At 35.8% G+C, this 18,933-nt stretch overlaps 1 protein-coding gene across 4 annotated transcripts in view; it reads left to right on the plus strand.

Annotated features, from left to right (window-relative positions):
* The first annotated feature begins 1,520 nt into the window (after positions 1–1,520).
* The window catches only part of DIP2 (disco-interacting protein 2), a 24,879-nt gene continuing 7,466 nt past the window's right edge, over positions 1,521–18,933 (plus strand). Inside the window, exons 1-13 of one of the 4 annotated variants that reach the window (XM_017614845.1) lie at positions 1,521–2,025; positions 2,092–2,181; positions 2,624–2,698; positions 3,509–3,862; positions 3,986–4,114; positions 4,196–4,389; positions 6,193–6,286; positions 6,357–6,909; positions 6,989–7,326; positions 8,804–10,111; positions 14,920–15,080; positions 15,490–15,571; positions 16,526–16,630. In XM_017614845.1, the coding sequence (XP_017470334.1) occupies positions 2,094–2,181; positions 2,624–2,698; positions 3,509–3,862; positions 3,986–4,114; positions 4,196–4,389; positions 6,193–6,286; positions 6,357–6,909; positions 6,989–7,326; positions 8,804–10,111; positions 14,920–15,080; positions 15,490–15,571; positions 16,526–16,630 (3,481 nt within the window). In that variant the 5' untranslated portion in view covers positions 1,521–2,025; positions 2,092–2,093. Of the gene's footprint in view, positions 2,182–2,623; positions 2,699–3,508; positions 3,863–3,985; positions 4,115–4,195; positions 4,390–6,192; positions 6,287–6,356; positions 6,910–6,988; positions 7,327–8,803; positions 10,112–14,919; positions 15,081–15,489; positions 15,572–16,525; positions 16,631–18,933 lie in introns of all 4 variants that reach the window. The other 3 variants (XM_017614844.1, XM_017614843.1, XM_017614846.1) reach the window with 3 other exon arrangements.

Consider the following 18,933-nt stretch of genomic DNA (forward strand, 5'->3'; position numbering starts at 1 on the left):
TTATATTGTAGGTGCTATGGATGGTCAACGATGGAATTTTGGAAGAACTGACCTTGTTCTGCACTTGTTCCAAATAGGGTAGGAAACTGCAAACACTCTTACTTTATCACTCACTCACTTACTGCCGTCCCTAAATTGGAGCGCTAAGCGTTGCGTTATCCATTGTCAACGAGTGTCATCGCGCGCTATACCCAAATCAACGCGTCGTCAATTTTGATGTTTTCTCAGGTCCTCTCGTTTTTATTCTTATTTCCTCTTTCACTTTTTTGTCCTTTCTCTTTCTCTTCGTCTTCTGCATCCAACTTCAGCACGTAACGCCCTGTCAAAAATGAAAATTCCATTTGCTCGGCGTTAGCGCCGCGTTATTGTGGGATGGTTCATACAAATTGTATGGGCATGAGGATTTTTGACAGTTGCTTGGCGCTTGACGCGCCAATTTATGGATGGCAGTTAAGCGAAATATGAATTTTGGCATATGTCTACTGAGGCGAATCAACTCAGCTGTTCAGCAACACCATCTAATACCATGTTCTGACCGACATCGAAAACATGTTTTCTTTGCTAAAACTGGTTTTCGACCTAAAACTTGCGTTTTCGTCCACGTAAAATCTACCAGTTTTCGCTGAAAACTTCTTGGAAACTCACGCTCCATTCAGTCCAAACGGTGTCTTCACTAGTTTTTTTCAATTATTTATCGAAGTGGAAGTCATATTTGATCATCTTTAATACGCCATTTCGGATTTATTGTTTATTATTATTATTAGTATGTGATTATTGTTTGGCCTAAGTAAAATTACAATGAAAGGAAGAGGTTGTAGATGAAAAGAAATTGAAGGAAAAGTATTTTGGTTCTGTTTTTGTGTAGCAAATCTGTAATCAAAAGATGTAAGAAATGTCAACGAAAACGCTAACAGCCGGTGTGAACAGCCTTCAGCCCACAATCCCAAAACTCGTTTTCAAAGTGTTTTCGTTGTCGGTCAGAACATGGTATTATATGAATACGCCTTGACACAACATGAACCATTTAGAACAGATCTGACCGGTTGAGAAGCAGCCATTTGTAATAGTAATTGAGAAAAAAGTGTGTGACGTTCGTAATTTGGAAGGTGCTATTTTTGTTTTGCTTCTTTCTTTATGTGTATTTGTCGGTGGTTTATTTCAGCGACCTTTAAGCGATTTTCAATAAATTTTTTGTGCAAATGTAATTAAAATGAAATGCGCGGTGATTGGTTGCAAAAACACGTACAAAATAATAAATTGATTAGCACAAACATGTTCAGCAAAATTGCTTGCATTTTTTCCTTATGCTTCGTCTTCATATTCTTTGTTTACTTTTCAAAGAAAATAACATGGGGCCGAAATTACAAACGTCAGCCAGAAAAATTTTTTTTCTTTTGCTTCAACTTGTCAGATCTTGTGTAGTTGGATCATGTTGACCAAATATTGCAAAATTTTTACGATATAAAAAGGTTTAACAACTCTGTGCCCATATGTATTTCCTAAAAAGGAAATAGTGGCAACATTGGCAATTTGTTTTGTGTCAAATTGACGAAGTTCGTGCAACTTCGATTAATTCCTTTTATATAAAATTTAATATAGTACACTATTACGAAGTAATAAATGAAAGTGGAGCATTTAACCATAAAGAGTTGTGTTAATCAACGATGAACAATAGGCATTTTTGAAAAAATTACTGGATATGTTTTCTGTGTCGAGTTGAATCATCGGGGTTGGGCAGCCACTAACCCAACTGCTCCGTCTACGAGTATTTGTGTGGATATGAATGATATTGTATGTACCTAGGATTTAAAGCTGACAAGAATTTCCACAGAGTTTGTGTTTTGTGTCTGTATGACAGCAAAAAAGTAAAATTAATTTTTTATACCAAAAGTATAGTGCTGAGGTTAGCAAATGTGCATTCCTTCGTGATTATGGTCCAAGTGGTTTTTGACGAATTATCGCTATTTAGTGAATAAAAGGAAAGAAAAAAATTTCTCGACAGGACTACATCCTGTATTTTTAAGGGTGGGATACGACAATACTGCAAAAAGGTACAAAGTAAAATAAAAGCAAAAAATACATATATTGCAGAAATGTCTGCGAATTTGATGGAAAATTTAGCAGCACTTCCTGCTGATGTACGAGAAAAGTTGGCGGAGTTGGATTTGGAATTATCTGAAGGTTGGTTGTTGGTGTCATGATGATCGGAACATATGAAAATATATTTAGCTTTAGAAAATACCGTATTGTACCCGTAGTACGTATGTGCCTTACTAGGAGTAAAGTCAATTGTTCTTTTGTCTGATATGCGTTACATGTTAATCAAGTCTCCTTTGTATATCCATATGTACCTATATTGCCCTCAAGTATATATATCTGTATATGATACTAGTATATGCATAATGCTAGCACAATGTGATACAAGTAACTACATACATATGTATGTGCATGTGTACGTATGTATGTATGTTCATAAGCATTGTCGAGATTATGCCAGGCAATTGATTAATTTTTACTCCTTGATATTAGAACCGGCGTTAAGGCTTTTGTTACATATACGTTATATCTTTTGGTATACATATGTACATTATCTTTATAAGTTTTTACATACTTACTTTTTCAGGCGACATAACACAGAAGGGATACGAAAAGAAGAGAGCAAAATTGCTACAACCATTTTTAATACCGACCACCGAAGGTGAGACTATTTCCTAATAATGAACAGCAATAGCTTGAAGTATTGAAGTAATTAACAGAATTTTTTTTCTCTTTTTGTTGCTTTTGTTTTGCATATTTAAGTATGTATGAGTCACTGTATAATCTCTAATACCGTATTGAACACTTCTATTTATGTTTTTTTTTTTTTATAAGTACATATACATAAATAGTTTAATTAAATGTTACTTTAATGGTTGTTTACGCTTCAAACCGGTGTTTCAAATTACGATAGCAATCNATAGTTTAATTAAATGTTACTTTAATGGTTGTTTACGCTTCAAACCGGTGCTTCAAATTACGATAGCAATCAAAGATTGTTTGTTGTGTATTCTTAGCTTGCAACAGTTTTTAGCCCTATAGCAAATCCGCAACAGATTGATTTCAGCGTTCTAATTTTAGTAATAAAAGGCGATCGATCTTGACTGGATTCCATGGCAGTTTATTATAATTTGTGGCGAGTTAAAGCGCTGAATAAAAGTACATATTTTTAAGTAATTGTGTGTATTAATTTTACATGCGAGTGACTCACGACTTAGGTCAGGATTAGATCACCGTTAAATGACCAATCAACTATCTCGTTGGATAATATAAAAGACATGCTTATAGAGCACCTACCTACCAATAAATTAGATAAAATAATTCCAAAATAAGAAATAGCCATTATTTATCCGAAGTGAATGTTGAATAAGTCTATTTTTCTAATAGAATTAAAAAGAATATACAAAAGAAAACCCGCTTGAGTTATTCAAATCATACCAATTGCTATATTGTTCGCATTCTTACTCAATAGGCAATGACTCAAAATTGGACAAGTGCGATAAAGCCATTCCTCCTTATTATAATATTAAAACGCCACAACAACCGCAAAACCCAAAGACTGTGAAAGACGGAGCCTTAGTATCGAGTGAGGGATACAGTTACGTAACTGAAGTCCCATCACTGCCATCATCTCATCAAAGACATTCCAATGCATCAAAAAAATCAGATCATTCAGTGAGTGGTGGTGGTAGTGGTGGCGGTGGAGGTGGTGGTGGTGGCAGTGGAAGTGGTGGACATATAGAAAGATCCGAGTCAAGTCATCAACATAGCAGACAACGACGTACACAACGGAAAATTACACATAATGAAAAACGTTATCATTCCGGTAAGTATTTACATATTCTGCATTTGGTTAAATAGTATGGAAGCATGAAATAAAAGCTGATATACTTTTGATTAATAAAATATATATATATATATATATATGTATGTGTGTGTGTGTGTTTAGAAGTGCGACAAGAAGCTGTACAACAAGCGCTTGCAGCACTGAAAACTCGTCCGAAGCCCAGTTTACCAATGCCATCGAAGAGAAGTTCTGTGCTCAATCGAAGTCCGGATCGCAATAATGATGATATTGGTGAGCGGGTTTTTAAATGCCCGAGGAAATACAACATATACGAATTAATTTTATTAATTTTCTGTACACATTGTTGTTTAGATTCGTCGACAGATGAAGAATCCATTCCTGAGGAAACAATTTCTCCCGACAAGGAGTATAATTATCCACGTGATCATGTTAGTAATATTATGGAACCAATTATAAAACCACCCATACGTGATTCATCAATGGGTGGTGCGCAAATCAAACATAAATATCCGGAAAGGCGACCACCACAAAATTTGCCCCCACTGGTAAGAGTTTTTTGCACTTATATTTAATATACATTATATCATGAACCATGACACTATATAGGGATATGTAGGGATGGCAACAAATGAGTCGATTAATCGATTATAAATCATGACAAACCATCGAAAATCGGTTATATCTTTCATTTCATTTAATTTATTCAAACAGTCCAGGAATACAACAAAATATATCAAACTAGTAGTAAATATATAAAACTAGTAGTAAATATATAAAACTAGTATCTATTAGTTAAAAATATATTTTAAGACTAAATTTCTTAATATCACTCCTGGTAGTGAGAAATCAATATTTTATAAATACTTTCTGTATACGCTCGATCCTATTTATATGCGTTATTTGCAAAGGCCGCCAGATGAAAGATGCATATTCCAAACGGGACCTAACAAATGCAATATACAGTTTTTTGAGGGTGTAAGGGTCTGAAAAAACTGAACTATTACGACGAACAAATGCTAGCATCGCATAACCCTTTGCAACTAAAAAATTTATATGACTAGCGAACGTAAGCTTCGAGGCAAAGAAAATTCCTAAGTCTTTGATTTGATCCATAGACTTCAAATTAGAACCTGAAATATGTTAGGCCGTTGTTAAGCAATTGAGCTTTTTAGAAAAAGCTACATGAAAGCATTTGTCAATGTTCAAATAGACACGGCAGAGTAAATCTTTAGGTCGTCAGCATAAAGTAGAAACTTCGAATATAAAAGGCAAGAGCTTATATCATTTATAAAAATGGTAAACAAGAGCGGCCCAAGAATACTACCTTGCGGAACTCCTGACGTTGCAAGATATGGGCAAGAAGTATTGTTGTCAAGTACGACTGAATAACTCCTACCAGATAAGTAGGATTCTATCCATTTTAGAAAAGTAGCGTGAAATTCTAGAAAGTTTAATTTACTAAGCAAAATTTTGTGCGAAACCCTATGAAAAGCCTTGGCAAAGTCGGTGTAAATGCTATCTACTTGGAGCCCTGCTTCAAAACTTGCTAGGTAGTCATCAGAAAAAATGGTCAAATTAGATACTGTAGATCTCCCTTAAAAACCCATGTTGATTCGGGATGACTAGAAACTGAAAAAAACATTTTTTCTTTAATTATGCACTCAAATACCTTAGCAATTGTCGTCAATTTCGTAATGGGCCTGTAATTTGTAACGTCATTCTTGTTACCACTTTTGCAGATTGGCGTAACATATGATTCTTTCCAGTCTTGTAAGAATATATCTGACAATAAGTTCAAATTTTCACTTTCCTTTATTTCTATAATCAATTACCATTTTTACGATTAAGTTAAGAAAAACATAGGAAATACGTTCTTTTTGTAACAAAGGTTTAATACTGGATTTTTAATTTTTGGCTTTTTTAATGGCTTTTTTGTAATTTTTTTTTAATCAAAAATAAGCGTTTCTTTACATTTTTATGACCGAATAACAATAATAATGNCTGGATTTTTAATTTTTGGCTTTTTTAATGGCTTTTTTGTAATTTTTTTTAATCAAAAATAAGCGTTTCTTTACATTTTTATGACCGAATAACAATAATAATAATTAATTTTATATATTTACATTAGGGAGGTTTCGAATGTAATTTTTTTCACGAATCCTCGCAGATTCGGAATGCGAATGTTAAGAATAACATTAAAAAAGCTATAATCAACTTAAGACATCGGTTTTATTACTTAAAAATTTTCTAAATTATTAGAACATTGAACGAGTGCTCAACCTATACAGTGTTTTAATCTAGTAGTGAAAAGTTTTTGAGACTTAAATAATTGAAATATGTTTTCACAGCCAACTTCGGATACATCCAGCACAGAATCGCCTCCAACGGCATATATGAAAGAGAATACTGATTTCACTGACAGCAAAGACAAGCACAAACCATGTAAGTTAACGATTTCAAGTAAACATTTGTAATTTAGAGTTTTTAATCGCGTTTTATGTACTTACCTCAGATGCTGCACCTGATATCACGCAATTTAATAATACTCGTCACGCTGCCGATCGTGTGACGCGCTATGTAAATGTCTCACAAACCGATCTAGGTGAATCTGATACGAATGGACGTTGGAAAGTTTCAGCTAAAATTCAACAATTGTTGAATACACTTAAACGCCCCAAACGTCGGCCATTGCCTGAATTTTATGAAGACAACGATATTGAACTCGAAATTGCAGCAAATCCCAAAGACCCAAATGCACCAAAACCAGAGGGTAGTATTATGACTGCAGTGCAAGGCGAACAATTGGCAGTGCCAGCGGGCTTGCCACGTTCATTGGAGGCAGCACTGCAACGTTATGGCGCTAATTCTTTTAAATCGCCAATGGCGACAGTACTCGATCCGAATGGCAAAATCACAACAACAATAACTTACGGCAAATGTTTGTCGCGCGCACAAAAAATCGCCTATGCACTCTCAACGAAAATCTTTAGCAAGGGTCCAGAGCAAATTACACTCAAACCAGGCGATCGTGTTGCATTGGTTTACCCCAACAACGACCCTTTGAGGTTAAACATTTCATTTGATTTTTATTTGAAATTTTATTAAAATTTATTTATTTGTATATTATACGTTTCGTATTTGCAGTTTCATTACTGCTTGGTATGGTTGCATGTTTCGTGGTCTCGTACCGCTGCCAATTGAGTTGCCCCTCTCTAGCTCTGACACACCGCCACAACAGGTCGGCTTTCTCCTCAGCTCATGTGGCATCACAGTTGCTTTAACCTCTGAAGCATGCCTAAAAGGTTTGCCAAAATCTGCCACTGGCGAAATTGCTAAATTGAAGGGCTGGCCACGCCTGCAATGGTTTGTAACTGAACATCTGCCAAAGCCGCCGAAAGATTTCAATGTTGGCAATATACGTATCGAGGACACGGCTACGGCATACATAGAGTATACAACCGATAAAGAGGGCAGTGTAATGGGTGAGTGGAGAGCATATTATATAGATTTTGTCGTCATAATTTACAAAATCACTGACTGGTATTAAGATATTTCATAGTGAAAACTCATCATAGTAAAATGAGAAACATCACTTTCAAACCTTTTATAGGAAGTTCTATATATCGATAATTAAATTAAGAATAAAAAACTAAAATTTTAGTTAACTAATATTTGGAGTCGTAACCCAGATAATCTTTCTTTTTATTTTTTATGACAAAAATAGAAAGCGAAATTTGCTTCAAGATTTTTAAGCAGAAAATGGTCGATAATTTATATTTATATTTAGTGTTCAGTTAAAAGTTTATAATTAGTGGTTATGTTCCAAATACAGAAAGATCTGAATTACACGAGAACTCCCGAAAAAAAAAATCCCAAAATGTATCGAAAAACAAAGTTCTTCAAAAAAAAAGATATCTTCAAAATCCCAAAATAATTTTTTGTATCTTAATCACTATATTCTCGTTCGTGCATTCTCGAACACAAAACGAAGAGTCCCAATCTCGGAAAAAAATTTAGAATGAAACACGAAAAGTCCCAAAAAATCTCGAAAGCTTTCAGGGAAAAAACGAAGGTCCAAAAAAAAATCCCCAGAATATAAAAAAATATCGAGAAAACCTCAAAATTAAACAAATAATTACTTTTTTGTGTTTCAATCGTGTTGAATTTCTATTATTCGATCAAATTTTTTTATTCACTTTTTTTTTATTTTTATAATTTCGATCACAAATAATCGAATAATCGAGGTTTCTTAGTAAAAAAAATCGTTTTTCTTGGAAGTCGATTTTGGATTTATTTCCAGAATCCAAGTTTTTTTATCACATTTGGTCGGTTTTTTATTATTTTGTAATCAATTTGATTTTGGAAACGAATTGTTCGATAAATTTCAATCGTTAAACTATAATCTTTAGCTGTTTTCTCAATAAAATCTTAGTTGTTTCGATCGTAAATAATCGTTTTTCTCGGGCTGAAATTATTTTTAAACATTATTTATTTTTTTTTTATTTTAAAGAACATATGCATCTTTTCTTGGATTATTACTTTATCGACTATTTTTTATCGATATTTTAAGTTTTTTTTTTAATTAAAAATGATGAATAGAGACTTGAAACTTCACAGTTGGCACAGTACCCGATGACAATGCAATACGGAAGATGAGTTAATCCGATAGGTGGCGCAGTAGGCGAGAAATTAAAAAAAAAAACCGTATTTATAGTCCGATTTGGTTCATATTTAAAAAGCTTGCTTTAAAAATATTTGTTTTTACTATTAACGTAGTTATTTCATATCACATTTAATCGATATTTTATAATTTTTGTTTTATGAGTTTTTTTCTTAATTACAAATATTTTTCTTTTTTATTTTTGAATTGAATTTTTTAATCATACCTAACCGATGTCGCGAATTCGAGTAGCAAAATAACATGTACCATTAACAAATGTACTTCCTTTTCTTTTTAAGGCGTTACCGTCACTCGTTTGGCCATGATGAATCACTGTCGCGCCCTCACCATGGCTTGTCACTACACCGAAGGTGAAACAATTGTTTGTGTGTTGGATTTTAAGCGTGAAGTTGGCTTATGGCACGCTGTACTCACATCAGTATTGAATGGAATGCATGTATTATTCATACCCTACGCATTGATGAAGTTACGTCCATCGTCGTGGATGCAACTTATCACCAAACATCGCGCCTCCTGTTGTCTAGTGAAGAGTCGTGACTTACATTGGGGTCTATTGGCTACAAAAGATCACAAAGACATCTCATTGTCATCGTTGCGTATGTTACTCGTCGCCGATGGTGCTAATCCTTGGTCACTATCGTCGTGCGACCAATTCTTAAGTGTTTTCCAATCGAAGGGTTTGCGTTCGGACGCTATATGTCCATGTGCCAGCAGTTCAGAAGTTTTTACAGTGTCGCTGCGTCGTCCGGGTCGCTCTTCCACAGGCTTCAGTCAATCGGCCACTGGACGTGGGGTGCTGTCGATGGCCGCCCTGTCACATGGTGTAGTGCGTGTGGATAGTGAAGATTCGCTGACATCGTTAACGCTGCAGGATTGCGGTCAAGTTATGCCAGCCGCACAAATGGTCGTGGTGCGCTCAGAGGGTTTGCCGGTTTTGTGTAAAACCGATCAAGTTGGTGAAATTTGTGTGACTAGCGGTTCGACGGGTGCCACATACTTCGGCTTAGATGGGCTCACCAATGCGACATTTAAGGTGCAACCATTACTGGAGGATCCCGATACTACAAAAGATGAATCCACATTCAAACCAATCAGTGATGAGTATTATGTGCGTTCGGGTCTATTAGGTTTTTTGGGTCCCGGTGGTTTGGTGTTCGTTTGCGGTTCCCGCGATGGTCTAATGACTGTAACTGGGCGAAAACATAATGCGGACGATATAATTGCAACAGTGCTTGCTGTGGAACCGATGCGTTTCATATATCGCGGGCGCATAGCCGTTTTCAGTATTAAAGTATTACGTGATGAACGTGTTTGTGTAATAGCCGAACAGCGACCGGACTGCTCCGAAGAGGAGAGTTTCCAATGGATGTCACGTGTGTTGCAAGCCGTTGATTCAATACATCAGGTGGGCATTTATTGTTTGGCGCTTGTGCCTCCGAATCATTTGCCGAAAACACCATTGGGTGGCATACATCTGTGTGAGGCGCGACGCCGCTTCTTAGAGGGTTCACTGCATCCAGCCAATGTGTTAATGTGTCCACACACGTGCGTAACTAATCTGCCAAAGCCGCGGGAAATTCATCAAGGTGAGTGTTTGTTTTTGGTTTTTTTTTGGCTTTGCTTTGGTGAAAGGGCGAAAAGAGAAGGAGGGGAAAAGAAAGTGATCATACATACATATTTACAAAATATATTGCCTACAAAACACTTACGCAAACAAAATGTACCAAACATACTAAAAACTAAACCTCGAATTGCGATGTGCCCGAAGTATTGTATACATAATTCCTATCAGAGCTGGCAAGTTATAAATTTTGTTCACTCTATTTACTTAATACCAAATAATAATAATAGATTGGCGCTTCCACATATGTTCGTGTTTGGCCGAGCTTCTCCTCCAATTTGTGGCATGCGACTTGATGTGTCACACAAAGGCGAGGGACCTACAGCTTTACACCGACCCCGAATAGCGATTATATTTTTTTGAGAAGCTATTTTTCATGGCAGAAATACACTCGCGGAGGTCCTCAACCTGTCAATGGCCACTCTCATCATCCCAGACATCTGGAAGGTGGGGAGAGTGGTCCCTCTGCTCAAACCGGGGAAACCCGCCAACAAAGGAGATTCGTATCGACCGATTACACTCCTTTCCCCGGTAGCGAAGACACTTGAGGCCTTGCTACTCCCGTACTTCACAAACCACCTGACTCCAGCGAAGCATCAGCATGGTTTCCGTAAAGTGCACAGTACAACAACAGCACTTAACGCCATAAACACTCAGATAACTCGTGGCCTTAACCGCAACCGTCCCTGTGAGAGAACGATTCTAGTAGCGTTGGACTTGTCAAAGGCGTTTGACACCGTCTGCCATTCCACGCTGCTAGAAGATATAGAGGCCTCCTCTCTCCCACAGAGGCTCAAACGGTGGTCGGCAAATTATCTGAGTGGTCGACATTCGTCGGTAACATTTAGAGACAAAACGAGTAAGCAGCGAAAAATAAAACAGGGGGTTCCTCAGGGTGGTGTCCTTTCCCCGCTACTGTTTAACTTTTATATTTCAAAGCTCCCTCAACCACCAGAGGGAGTCTCGATTGTCTCCTATGCCGACGACTGCTCGATCATGGCGACTGGGAATGGAATTGATGACCTGTGTTTGAAAGTAAACGGCTATCTCTCCGAACTTTCTCGCTTCTTCACTGCAAAGTGTCTAGCCCTCTCCCCTACGAAATCCTCCGCGACCCTGTTCACAACCTGGACGAAGGAGGTCAGGCTACCGCTGGGGATTCACGTCGATGACACACCAATTCCGACGGTGAATAACCCCAAAATACTCGGAGTAACATTCGACAGCCTGCTCTCCTTCTCTGCGCACTCAACCGCTATTGTCAATAAAGTACAGAGCCGCAACAAGGTCCTCAAGTCGCTAGCCGGCAGTACTTGGGGCAAAGACAAAGAAACGTTGCTGGCAACATACAAGGCAATAGGCCGGCCGGTTTTAAACTACGCAGCGCCAGTGTGGTCGCCAGGGACTAGTAGGACGCAGTGGACGAAGCTACAGACGGTACAAAATACGGCACTTAGGACAGCGACGGGATGCCTCCTGATGTCGCCTGAACACCACTTGCACGGCGAGGCGCAAATGCTCCCAGTTAAGGAGCATAATATAATGCTCTGCAAGCAGTTCCTGATCGGGAGCCACAGAAGTGGCCACCCAAGCAGACAGCTGCTTGCAGAGGAGCCCTCGCCTAGGCACGTCAGGAGGCATCTATATGAACTGACGGACGAAGTCCAGAGGTTCATTAAGCAACCTCTGGACCCGTCAGCGTACAGACAGGCCCTGAACGGCATTCACAGGGACTCAGTCTCGAGTTATGTAGACTCTAGACCTGTGAATGCCGTTCTAGGCACACCACCCCCGGACATAGACGAGACGGAGCTTCATCTGCCTCGGGAGACACGCACAACACTCGCACAACTTCGCTCCGGCTACTGCAGCAGGTTAAACTCCTACTTGAGTAGGCTGAATGAGGATGTGCCGAACGAATGTCCGGCATGCGGAGAGACCCCACATGACTCGAACCATCTCTTCGCATGCCCGGACAACCCGACAACCCTGACGGCCCTGTCCCTGTGGACAAATCCCACATTAGCTGCACGCTTCCTAGGGTTGCCGTTAGTGGAACTTGACGACAACGACTGAGATACCAACCGATCTGGGCGGGGTTGTTGTAGCCGCTACAACAACAACAACAACAACTCGCAGGTTTGCCATTGCCGAGGAGCGACCACTGTTAAGAAACAACTTTTTTTTAGAACTTTTTGCGATGTTACTTTGACCTGGTATTGCGGAGCGGAAACGCGCACTGCTTTCCACTACACCAAAGCGGCCATTTACTTAGACCTGAAAATTATAACATTTGCTATTAAAAAAAATATATAATATATTTCTGATTATTTTTTTTAAGTTTAATGGTGATTTCGTTTCGACCAAAAGATTTCGCCTTTAGACTGCCCTTTCTCTTTTCGTGTGCGATTCTAAATTAAAAGCAAAGGTCGAGAAAATTTGGTGTTCGTTTCTTAAAATGCCACACTCTTGTAAGACAAAAGAGGCACATTCTTTGCCCTTTGAAGCTTTGTCAGAGGAGATGGTTGCCCTGAATATCAGATGGTTATTTAAAACGACAATATTATAAAGTACATGAACTAGACAAGGACAACAAGGCAGACACACGCCTTTTTACAGGATTGAGTGTAGCATAAAACATATTTTGCACCGTCTTTACGTCCGTGGGTAGCTGCTCTTTAATGCTTTAAAGAATTACCTAACAAAAAACGCAACATTTCCACGGGCTTATACAATTGTCTTGCGAGTAGTAATCTTTTTTATGTCGACAAGTTCGTAAAGGAGTCAATTTGTAAAGTAGTTCTTAATGCCACATTTCTAAATTTTTTCCTTTGGGCACAAGTAATTCGCTGTCAAACATCGTCATTTACATAGAACATGCTATCTTTGGTGCAAGTTAACCCTTCCTCACAACACAATGCATTGCATATTTGAAAACATATGTATGTATTAAAAAAATATAAACTTTTTGTAGAGACGAATTGGTACATTAAAAAAGAAGATATTGGAAAAAATTTATTTTAAGTTTAATATCAGAAAACTGTGATTGGATGCATTTTTTCGAACTCGAAGAACGGAAAATTTTCAAATTCAAAAATTTGTATTGCAGATTTTTTCGAATTTCNGAAAACTGTGATTGGATGCATTTTTTCGAACTCGAAGAACGGAAAATTTTGAAATTCAAAAATTTGTATTGCAGATTTTTTCGAATTTCCCAATGCTTTTTCAGTTTAAGGGAATACCCCTAATGCTTTAGTAAATCTAAAACTTCTCATTTGAGTCATTGAAAACAGTTTCATAAAATTTCCAATATTTGTTTTTCTTTTCCAATATTTTGAACAAAACGTTTTGCTTTCGACAGAAAAGGGTTATTGGATAAAATTAATTTTTAAGTTTCATATCAGTAAATTGAGTGAAATCTGAAAACTTCGAAATTCAAAGTTTTTTAATACAAATTTTTACGAGATTTTCGAATTTTTTTAAGGGTTTTTAGTGTAAGTGAATACCCCCAATTCGTTAGTAAATTTGAAATTGCTCAGTTGAGTCGTTTCGGCGATTTCCCGAAAATTGGAAAAGGACAAGTGCAAATTTTCGAGACTATCTGAACTGTCAAATATATTTTTTATTTAAACTTTCGAGTTTTTCACTGTTTTGAGTTTAAGGGAGTCCCAAAAGGGAGTTCATAAAAATTCCGAATCTTCCGATTATGTATGTTTGTAATGTACACTTCTACTTATTTCTTCCAATATATTTTTCGCATTCATTTTATGACTTGATTGCTTCATTTAAGTAAGGAATAATTCATTGTATTTCATACAAAATATGTGTGGATTTTCATCGGTTCATTGTCATATTCGAAATCATTTCGTTAATTTTATTACTCTGTTTTAGGACTGTGCGATTATTCGATTACTCTAGCAAGTTGGGGTTGTTCGGTTATTCAATTACTTGATTAATCAAAAGATGATTACTCGAGTTACCTTAAATATATGTAATTACTCAAAAAATTAATTTTGCTCGTTAAAATAGTATACTTTGGAAAATGTTTAACTCCTTTTTTACAATGTGTAATGAAAAAAATATTTTTATTTGAAAAAAATCAATGCTCTTCTATTGCTTTATATGTACAGAGTACTTTGAATATTTGATTACTCATTTTACTCATAATGTTGATTAATCATAAAGCAATCTACTCAAATATTATAGTTTTTGGTTAATCAAAATCTTGATTACTCGAGTTACTGAACTTTTGAGTTATCATAATTTCCAATTAAACGAATAACTGAGTTATTCACTTAATGATTAATTAAAATTTTGAATAATCAATTAATCGCACAGCCCTACTCTGTATATTAAACAACATCAAAAAAAATAAAATGAATAAATAATTGTCTTCAAATGCTTTTATTATATAAAAATTGTAATTATTTTTCTTTTCTTCATTATGCTGCCTCTTTTCGAAACCATTACTTTGATGCAACCATAATCAACAACATTGTACACACTTGAAACATAACAAACAAACAACCACCAAGTACACTTCTACTACTACTACTACTACTACCACCACCACTACCACTACTATTGCTACCATTATAATTAACACCTACAATACCTGCATATCTTATAAAATAAAAAATAATAAATATCATATAATGACACACTCAACTTATTTAACGTATTCGTAATGAATTGGTTGAATTGAATGAAATTGTTGCAATTTAAATCCAAAAAAAAATCATACAAAAATGTACTAACATCACAATAAAAAAGGTGTGCAAACTGCAACTGCAAAAATAAGCTCATCTGGATGTGGTATTACAGACACGTCTGTTGGACCAGCCTCAGTGATGGTTGGAAATTTAGTGCAGGGCAACCGTTTAGCCATCGCACAAGGTCGGGACATTGGCTTATCGGAGGAGAATGAACGAAAGGTAAGTTTTTAAAAATAAAGCAAATCAATTACGATTGAAACAAGTTAAAAAATATTAGGGGTCTTCACAAAAAAAATTTATGGTGACAAAAAATTAGACGCATTTCACGTACTCATATGAGTTATACTTTTCGGCAGTGGGCGGATTTAAAACTGAATAAATATCGAACAGCTGATAGCAGTTTACCCAACCACCAACCAAAAAAAAAAATATCAAGCTCGCTATCACAATAATGCGATAATCGGTTTACCGAAGGTAAAATAATTTTACACAAACAACATACTAGGGGAAAAACTACTGAGAAACGGGTAACGAAGTATCAAGTTCGGCGTGAAGACCTCTATTGATGATAATACCTTATAAAAATAATACAATACCTTATAAATACAAAATTTATAAATTTTTTCAGCATCAATTAATAACTGGTGTGCTACGCTGGCGTGCAAATACCTCACCGGACCATATCATTTTTACGCTATTGAATTCGAAAGGTAAGATTTAATGAGAAATATCACTTTTTTAGTAATTTTAAAAGGAATATGAAACACTTTAGCTTGAAAAAAGCTTAGCGCAAAGGTGACTTGGTTTTATAACACAACAGAGTAAATACATACTACATAAGTTCATAATAATTGCGATTTGTAGGGTCAGTGAAACCGAATCCGTAGCCGGTTTCACTCAATCAGTTCATGATTTCGACATAACCTCAAATAGTTTTTATAGCCACAGCCGTTTCTGTACCTAACTAAGCTCTAATAAATCGGCCTTTGCCCAAAAAATTATTTTTTTCTGAATTAAAGTCACTTCTGGCGTACGCTTTGTGCCATTACGGTAAGTCGAAAATCTGACTAGACGGCATTAAATAGACTACGGTTATACTATGTTCTGACCGACAACGAAAACGCTTTGAAAACCAGTTTTGGGATTGTGGGCTGAGGGCTTTCACACCGACTATTAGTGTTTTCGTTGGCATTTCTTACATCTTTTGATTACAGTTTTGCTACACAAAAACAAAACCAAAATACTTTTCCTTCATTTTATTTTCATTTACAACCTTTTACTTTCATTCTTATTTTATTTTGACCAGTCAATAACAATAAATCCGAAATGGCATATTAAAGATGATAAAATATGACTTCCAATTCGATAAATAATCGAAAAAAACGAATGAAGACCCCGATTGGAATGAGTGGAACCTGAGTTTTCAAGTAGTTTTCAGCGAAAACTGGTTTTCGTTTGACAAATTTTACATGGACGAAAACACAAGTTTTTGATTGAAAATCAGTTTTGGCAACGAAAACTTGTTTTCGATGTCGGTCAGAACATGGTATTAGGGTTTCAGCGGAGTATTTGTCAGCTCGCCCTTAATCTTGTATTTTTATTTAAATTGGTTTGAATTTATACATACTTTTTAATTTGAACAAAAAATTTTCTTCCTTTTTAAGGTGCTATCGCAAAGACTTTGACATGCTCAGAATTGCACAAACGAGCTGAGAAAATAGCAGCACTTTTACAGGAACGAGGACGTATTGAACCGGGTGATCATGTTGGTAAGTAGAAAATAAAACTTTTGGAAATGAGCTTTAAAAGCTAACTGTGTTGTTAAAATTTGTACAAAAAAAAATTGACACTTGAGCACTGAAATCAGTTTCTGATTTCAAAGCTCAGGAAGTCTTTTTAGTATTAAGCTCTGATTTTTAAGGCATATGTATCCAATCACTTTTTTATTTAAAACCGGCTGTAGAGAGATAAAGCGATTTTCAGCAATAAAAGGCTAGGAAGCAAGCTTTCAAAATCAGCGCACCTATTAAGCTAAATTTTATACATACATTTAAAAACAATTTTAAGATGTCCTTAGAGTGGTTCAATTTTTGTATGGAGAAAAAAATATAATCCTAGAAAAGGGGGCACCCCTTTTTTCCTTTTAATATTTGTAATATCTATACTAACTTTCAATTTTCTACTATAACCAATGCAGGTACTCAATGACCTTGAAATACGTTACTGGATCGCTGTGAAACTGGCCAAAATATTGCCGATTTTTATAAAAGGCTACTGTTGCCATATGACAACTGAAGCTTGTGCATTTTTTTTAGATAATTTAAATTGGAAATGTTCTTAGGTTGCTTAACCAATTGTTTGATTAATATGAGCGTCATGCGCATCCTCTAGTTTTAAACTTAGAAACGTAAAGTTTGATCTAGCAAGAGGAAAAATTTTGGAAGGTGCCCCAAACCTTATCGGAAGTTTAAAGTACAAAACCTCATATCAATAAAATGTAAAACCGTGAGGTAGCATAAATTATTTTCTACACCTTTTTCAGTTTTAGTTCAGAAAGTTGCAATTCATATTTAGAAATTGCATTTCAAATTCAGATAGTTACAATTCAAATTCAGAATTTTCATTTCAAATTCAGAAAGTTACAATTCAGATTCCGAATTTCCATTTTAAATTCAGAAAGTTGCAATTCGAAATTCAGAATTCACATTTTAAATTCAGAAAGTTGCCGTTCGAATTCAGAATTCACATTTTAAATTCAGAAAGTTGCAATTCAAATACAGAAGGTTACATTTCAAATTCAGAAGGTTACATTTCAAATTCAGAAGGTTACAATTCAGGCTCAGAAAATGTTCATTTCAAATTCAGAAATTTCCAATTTAAGTTCAGAAAATTGTATATTCACTGTTCGATTTCAAGATTTTAAGTTGTATCTTCGTTTGCGAAAAAACTGAAAAAGGTATAATGGATAAGGCTTGAGCCAAGAGCTTGTGTGAGCAAATCAAATTTTTGGCAGCCAATGTCAGTTGCGCGGTTTTGCAGAATGACTATATGCAGTTTGGTACTTTCTACCTCAGAAAGTTTTTTTAAAAGCAAATGCATTTTGTATCGAAAAATTTTGTTTTCCATATTATTGAAATGCTTTTTGGTTATTTACAAATAATTTTACTGAAAATGTACATTCGCATAAGAAGAAAAAATATTAAATGAATTGAGTGGGAAGTGAGTTTAAGAATTAGAAATTTCCTCAAGATAACGATAAATACAAATGCATATACATTGTAGAGACGTACATATACTGGCGGAATATTTGTGTTTTTTTTTCGTATATGTAACAAAGCGAGACAGTCTAGTACCGTTTTTGTGAATGTATTGTGTACGTGATTGCCGTTTTTGTGTATGTGTTGTGCAAATGTATATTTAAAAACGTATGTGTTCCTTGTCTTTCGTACGTGTTTATTGATATATCTGAGGGCCAATTCTTGTTCTGTGAAGACGTGAAGAGAAAACATTTGGCATCACTTCACATAAATTCTGCTTTCAAACGAAAATACATTGATTTGTCAAAAAATTTTCACTGTGAAAACTTATTTTCAAAAGGTTTTGTTGCTGTGAAAAAGAAAAGTTGGGAATTTTTCTCAAATCCATGATCTTGAGATAAAGAATATCATTGTCTTAAACTCAGAATAATTTACCAAATAATGATCGAGAATCGCTTGAAATGGTATAATGAAATGATAAAGTGAAAAAAAAATAATTTTCACTGACATTCAATTTTACATTTTCACTTCACCATTTCTTTGAACGCCAATTGGCCCCCTGTACTGTAATGTTTTCCGACGACACTAGCTCTTACTGCCAATATAGGAGTATTACTAATGTGACCAACTATTTCAATGCTCAAAGAAGTACAGAAACTGAAAACCAACAAGTAAGAAAGTCTAAGTTCGGGCGGAGCCGAACATTAAATACCCGGCGCAAGTATTAAATATATGTTTTTTCACCCTTCCGAAACCTTCCGCTAGATGGTAAGCCGGGGTGTATCAATTTTGAGTAAATTAGCGTCCTTCAATTT

The sequence above is a fragment of the Rhagoletis zephyria genome, unplaced genomic scaffold (genome assembly GCF_001687245.7).
Source record: "Rhagoletis zephyria isolate East Lansing unplaced genomic scaffold, Rhagoletis_zephyria_1.1 Rzeph_scaffold_00911, whole genome shotgun sequence".
In the NCBI taxonomy this organism is placed as follows: Eukaryota; Metazoa; Arthropoda; class Insecta; order Diptera; family Tephritidae; genus Rhagoletis; species Rhagoletis zephyria.